Raw genomic sequence first — 6701 nt, 5'->3', positions numbered from 1 at the left:
ACATTTTTTTTTCACATCATGTTGTTAGACTATCTATTGAACCCATTCATACAAATAGAAATACTACACCGGTTGTTTAAATTGACAATCTAACAACATATATCCAAAATTTTTATCAAGAAATCGATCAATGATTACATGATATGTTATAATACCTATTAATAAAAATGCTATTACATACAAAATATTGTCAATTATGATTAATCAATTACTATCTATGAGTTTTGAACTTAAGACTTACTCCAATAAAGGAAAACTAAATGTCATCTACTAGACCAAATAATCATTAGTTATCTAATATCTAATATATTTTGTCACGCATATATAATAATATTCCAAGACCATTGGTTTACAATTTTTTTTTTTTTTGTAATCGAGAGTATCCTAGATTAGTTTACATGCACCAGACTAATCTCTTGAGCTGGTCAAAGTAAGACAATACACACTGAAATTCACAAAAGATTTTACCTCCTTTGCTACTTGGCTCCAAAGGTCAAACTAGATACTCAAACTTGAATCCTTGGATTTACAGCTACACCTCCAAACCAAACTCCTCTAATACCTTATATAAAATATTATTTACAATTTTTGTTGGTAACACTCATCTTGTATAAAATATCATTTATACATGGCAGAAAAATCTTATATCATAAAAATCCAAACACGTAACAGACATGTTTTATCTTTAGCTAAACGTGAACAGAGGGAGAAATAGTTGAATATATGGAGGTGATGACGGTTGAATAAGGAGGAAATGCGGAAAGAGAGAGAGAGAAAGAGAAGGAAGAAGTGGGAAACCAACTAAACTTATTTTTGCTTCACTTGAAAACCTTCCTCTTCAGTCAATCAATTCAATCATCATCCTTTGTGTCATTGCAAATTGCAACTTTCCAGTCACTCTCACCATAAATCTCACTTCCTATCTCTTTCTTTCATTTCCCATTTCTCATTTTCTCATTAATTTTCCATTAAAGTCTCCTTCTTCATGGCTCTCAAGCTCCCTTTCAAGATAAAGTTTTCTGGGTTTCTGGGTATAAATTTAGTTCTGTGTTAGAATTCAAAATTCGTGTGCTGCAACAATTCCTCCAAGCTAAAAGCTTGCATTTCCTTCTCAAAGCTTTGTAAAGGAACTAAAAGTTGTTTCAGGTACTTCTCTCTCTCTCTCTCTCTCTCTCTCTCTCTCTCTCTCTCTCTCTCTCTCTCTCTCTCTCTCTCTCTGTTTCTAATGTTTTTCCTTGTAGAAATTTATAATCTTGGGTATGCAAGTTTTGTATAGTTTATGCTTTTCGCTTGGTTGTTTAACAAGAATTTTCATAAGGGAACACTTTCCATCAAAACAAACAGGAAATGTTTGCTCATACAAAACTTTGATTAGTACTTTAGCAGTCAATCACACACTTATAGAGGCAGCTGCAGAGCTGCTAAAATCTGGGTAACACACAGAAAAAGATATTTTGGCTTGACTTTCGTCCTTTTCCTCTTTTTGTTCTTTAATTTTCAATTATCTGCGGAAGAGTTATTTTAGATGTTTCAACTTTCTAGGCAAAAGATTTCTTGGGGAAATGAATTAATGGCCATGGCCTATTGGCTTGTCTGTTTCTCACATGTTCCACCTTCAAAAGGTAGCTTTGATTATTTTTTTTTTTCTCTAAATAAACAAATCTTATTAGGTATGAATTGTTGAATAAAACACATAGGTGGGACAACACCTGTGTTTGCACCATAGAAAGTTTTGTCCCTTATAGGGCCAACCTTATGCTCAAATTTGTTTTTCTAATCATGCTTTCCAAGTAATCTTTTAATTTAATTACTATTTGTCTTTCATTTACTTGTGCATAATTAATTTCAAAGTACCACAAAACTATGCAACCCCAAGAGAAAAGTTAACTAAATAAGTGTGTTATTATTTGGGTCATCCGGAGTTTCTATTTCTTTCTACTCATTGTCTAATCTGATGCTGTAACTAAGTAACTTTGGTTTTATCTTCTATAGCTAAGCTCTGATTCAATCATCATGGCAAGGATGACACCACCAAAGAGCCCTATGGTATGTGAGAAGTACCACACAGGTTGTATGTGGCGTTTATATAGCCTATTCGACCTCCGCCAAGGTCATTCTAAGACGAAGCTGCTTTCAGATAGGAGGCATTTAGAGAGACTTGGTAAGAAATATTTAATCATATGCATAATGAAAAATGCAAGTCTTTCTGAACTGCTTTTACTACATGCACAATTGTGAACTTAACGATGCTGAAGTAAGATGTTGTTGCTTGTCTTGGTTGTTTCACAATGTGCTAGCTGTTAGACCTACCAGGGAATGCAAATTAGTAAAAGTACTGAATAAGATATACCTTCAATGGAGTAGGTATGAGTTCAAAAGAAAAAAAAAATGATTGAAATTTTTTAAAAACTTTTTTATCTATTTATTTGTCTTTGTTTGCAGACAATGGAAATTTTATGACCAAGCAGGATTTGCCTAACAAATTTGACCAGAAGCGCCAAAGCGTAGATGTAAGTTCCACCAACCTACTTTTATGGTCAAACTTAGTGCTTGTTCAGCAGACTGATGACTTATGATGCACGATGCCTGTTAGCCTTTTTATTTTGAAGACTAGGGAAAATAATCAATTAAATTTTTTTGTTGGTTTTAACTTATATATATATTGTTAAAACATTATTTGATCAATTAATGGAGCAATTAGGCAAGAGAAATAGATGGAATTGATACCTAATAGCTCCTCAAAGCACCTGGGAGAAGAAAAAAATTAGTCATGGTAGACAAAATTTCAAATTTTGAGAGCTGATTAACTTTAATTTATTCATGTTATTAGATTTATATATTCTTCTGCCGGCTTGTCTCTTTCTATACATGAAAGTCTTCATTTTTTCTTTGTTTTCCTTAATATTCTCTCACGTAATTGACCGCTGCTACTTGATCAAGTAAAGCATTAAAAGAAGTGAGCTGATTATCAACTTTAATTGTTTCAGGGTAGAATGAAGAACAAACCTCAAACAGTTGATTCTGATATGGAAAGTAAAAGAAATCTTGAGGGGGAAGAGTTGTCCACTGAGCAACAGATTAAGAAGATTGCCACTGATGAAATGAAACATATGCAATCTAATTCTAAGCTTGTTGGTCATTTACCAAAGAATAATGGAAAGGCTAGCACAACTCGTCAGAGATCTCATCATACACCTCTTCATGGTCTAAAAGATGAAACTAAGCATCGTAAACCTTCATCTTCAATTTCAGTGGAGAACTCTTTAAATAAGCTCTACTCAGCAGCATTACCAGAAGTATCCCGCAAAGAGGTGCATGGAAAGGATCGAAGAGGATGCAGTTGTAAAAGTATTAATATTGTGAATAATGACCAGCTTAATGAGATCAATCTTCTGCCAGCACAGATGAATGCAGCTGAGGCCATCGTAAATCAGAAATTCATTGATGGAAAGTGCCTCAGAAGAGAAGGGGTGAACCAGCAGTCAAAACAATTATCAGATGCATTACAGATTTTGAATTCGAATAAAGAATTATTTATAAAACTCCTACAAGACCCGAACTCTCTGCTAGTAAAACACATCCAAGACCTCAGAGAATCTCAAGCAGAAAAACATGAGAGTAAATCTCTCTCTGAAGCTAACATTTCAGGATATTGGACAAGTAAAGCAAGGAAAAGTGAAGATCCTGCCAGTATTCACAAGTTGAACTCCTGTGATATATACCCATCTAAGGAAGGTGGTGATTCCCAATTTTCAGAGAGAATAATTGTTTTAAAGCCTGGACCAACGAGCATGCAAAACTCTGCAGGCAGTATCAATGATTCCTCGTCTCAGCAATCTTATTACATTGTGAGAAATAATGGGCAGAACAAAAGGCCTGAAAATTTTTCCTTTAGTCATATAAAGAGGAAATTGAGACATGCTATAGGGGTAAGCAGAAAAGAGCAGCAGTCCAAGTTAATCAATGGTACATTACACGGATCTCCCTGCCAAGGCTCAGAAGATGGTTGTAAAGGAAAAGGTGTGGAGATCATTAGAAATTCACCTGGTTTGATTGATGTTGATAGTGGGGGAATGACCAAGTCTTCTTATGATATCAACAAAAGAGACAACATTGGCAAGTTGAAAGAATATGAATCGAGCATTGGACATGAAGCTGCATCAATCAGTGGAAGTGGTCTTGGAAACTCAAACATTTTGGTTGTTAGCCATCCCAAGCAAAAGGAATCTGGAAGTCTTGTGGAGGCTAGGAAACATCTCTCAGAATCGTTAAACAATGGAAACAAGGATAAGAGCTACTTTGAAAAGCAGGCACAGAAAACCTGGGGAAGGGTGAAATCATTTCCTGAGTATGACTTCTTGCCTACACGCAGTCCTGTAAGGGAATGGGAAAGTAGGTTTTGTAATTATCAGATGAGATTTTCACCCTATAGCAGTTGCCAAGTGGTATATGAGAACAAGTGGAGGCTTCAGAAAGAAAAGAAAACCGGCTGCTCAAGCCCACTGAGGCAAGACATAGAGGTGTCCCCTGAAACAACCAGCTGCATGGAGAAGACCACTAGAACAGAAACTAATGATGCTATATACCAAGGAGAAACTGATGCTTCAGAAACAGTCTCTGAAGTAGATTGCACAGACAAGGCTCTTGATCAGAGCACAGATACAACCAATATGTTCGAGGAAAATGAATGTTTTAAGAGCTCAACACTGGTAAATTGCTCATATTGATTTTTCTCTCTCAAATTATAAAGGAACTATTCTTTCTACCATCCGTCGCCTGTTGTTTTTCTTTTTATGCTGCCAATTTACATGCTTTATTCCATTGTCTTGTTATTGATATTGAGCTTGTTCTGGATTCATTTTTTTAGGATCAGCCATCAACATCTTCACCAGATTTTTTCCCATCAACTCCTTCAAGAATTCAGAGAGTGGAAGATTCTGATGGCAGCGCAGATAAAGGGGAGCAGCCAAGTCCAGTTTCCATACTTGAGCAGTTTCTTGTGGATGTCACTAGCCCCACAAGCACCATATCTGAACCTGGTAGGCCTTCATCAGGAACTACCAGTATTCCTGTTTTTCCTTTTTCCGCTCACTTATCTAACTGAGTTAACCAAACTATATTTCTGCAGCTGAAGAGCACCATTCTGCTCCTCTTCGGAGGTCCCCTTTGGACCCGGAAATTAGTATAGCCTCTTCTTTGAATGAAAATGGTTTGATCTCTGAGTACATAAGGGCAGTGCTGCAAGCTTCCAGCTTAAATTGGGATGAAGTCTCAATGATGTGCCATTCAGACCAACTGCTTGAGCCATTCTTGTTCAATGCAGTAAGTTTGCAGGCCAACCAATTCCATGGGGACCGTAGGCTCCTCTTTGACTGTATAAATGAAGTCCTTGCCGACTTATATCATAGTCATCTTCGGTGCACTCCTTGGGTGTCACTTATCATGCCAAATGCCCTGCAACAACTTTCCATTGAGAAAGCTGTCATTCATGAAGTGATGAAAGATGTTGATTGGCACCTCTTACTGCAGCCATCACCACGGACGATGCAGCAGCTCATTGAAAAGGACATAGCACGATCTGGAACATGGCTTAATATCCGAAATGATGCTGAAGATGTCATATTTGAGATGGTAGAAGATGTTTTAGAAGAATTGATAATGGAAACCATACTTTAGCTGCACTTCTGAAAGAATTGTATATTGCTATATACATGCACTTTTGTCTGCACTGGACCAAGGAAATTAGGCAGCTTGGGTGGGTTAGAACAATAGTGACTCCTTCAACACATCATGCAAATACAAGCTTAGAAGTTTACTACATTGGGAGATGGGATACGGAATTTTCTTGCTGACATACAGAAGATCGGTCTGCGTATCCTTGAATCTGTTAGAAATTTAGAAGACTCAAGTTCCCTGTATACTGTGTATAGTTTATATTAAACCACTTATAGCTACTAATTAGTGACTTTTCCAAAAAAAAATTTTCTCTAAGAAGATCTCTAGTGGATAGAAGGAATTTCAGATTTGGGCTGCTCAATTCTTATTGGTCCTCACCCTTCTGGGAGAGATGCCTTACAGGGAGATGTTCTCGTTGGGATGGCTAGGACATGTTACACAACTAAATTGGATAATAATGTATATTAATCTAACATTCCCTGTGTTGTGTGCTTGGGTAGTGTCAAGTGTGTAGTAGTGTGTAGAGTGTTGTTTGTTGTTGGCCCTGGGGTCCCAATTTACCAAAAACAGAGAAAAAAAAAAAAAAAAAACTGTATGAAACGATGAGTTGTCCACTTGTCCATGCATTTTTACTGCTTTCTTAAAATTGAGGCTTTTATTTTATTAAATTGAAACTTTTTGGGTATTATTAATTGATAAACAACTTACTATTCTTGATGGATGATACTGCAGTTTATGATGATCCTGCAGATTATGCTCTCTGTATTTTAAAACATTATCTTGCTTGCAACTTCCCAATCTCTTATTATTTTCCATGAAAACACAAGCATATTTATGAGAGATATAGAATCAAAATTAAGAACAAGGCTTATTTAGTAGTTAGCCCCTGAAAGTAATTTCAGTTCTCACTTTACCCCCTAAGGTTTATTTTGTATCACATTACCTCCTGAAACTAATTCTCATGTATCACTTTGTCCACTTCATATTTTTACAAACTTTGAAAATTAATTCAAAATAGCTCCGGA

General features: G+C 36.2%; 1 protein-coding gene across 2 annotated transcripts; it reads left to right on the top strand.

The window, feature by feature from the left end:
* Positions 1-720: 720 nt before the first annotated feature.
* LOC147274045 (uncharacterized) lies at positions 721-6272 on the top strand. 2 transcript variants are annotated; one of them, XM_086256949.1, is made up of 6 exons: positions 721-1146; positions 1993-2161; positions 2443-2510; positions 2988-4709; positions 4868-5039; positions 5129-6272. In XM_086256949.1, exons 2-6 carry the CDS (start codon positions 2014-2016, stop codon positions 5674-5676), a joined length of 2658 nt encoding a protein of 885 aa, XP_086113075.1. In that variant the 5' UTR covers positions 721-1146; positions 1993-2013; the 3' UTR covers positions 5677-6272. The 2 variants fall into 2 exon arrangements, with proteins under 2 accessions (XP_086113075.1, XP_086113076.1); XM_086256950.1 differs by lacking the exons at positions 721-1146; positions 1993-2161 and adding an exon at positions 2298-2364 and having other exon boundaries at positions 5129-6271.
* Positions 6273-6701: the final 429 nt, after the last annotated feature.

The sequence above is a fragment of the Dryas octopetala genome, chromosome 9 (assembly GCF_963921425.1).
Source record: "Dryas octopetala chromosome 9, drDryOcto1.1, whole genome shotgun sequence".
Classification (NCBI taxonomy): domain Eukaryota; kingdom Viridiplantae; phylum Streptophyta; class Magnoliopsida; order Rosales; family Rosaceae; genus Dryas; species Dryas octopetala.
This window is presented reverse-complemented; position numbering and strand designations above follow the sequence as displayed.

What these genes read in the sequence shown, in the direction of transcription:
- LOC147274045 (XM_086256949.1), top strand. Translation starts at nt 2,014, where the DNA reads ATGGCAAGGATGACACCACCAAAGAGCCCTATGGTATGTGAGAAGTAC. An exon ending in GAGGCATTTAGAGAGACTTG is followed by an intron (nt 2,162 to 2,442) that starts GTAAGAAATATT and finishes CTTTGTTTGCAG; the next exon opens with ACAATGGAAATTTTATGACC. An exon ending in GTTTTAAGAGCTCAACACTG is followed by an intron (nt 4,710 to 4,867) that starts GTAAATTGCTCA and finishes TCATTTTTTTAG; the next exon opens with GATCAGCCATCAACATCTTC.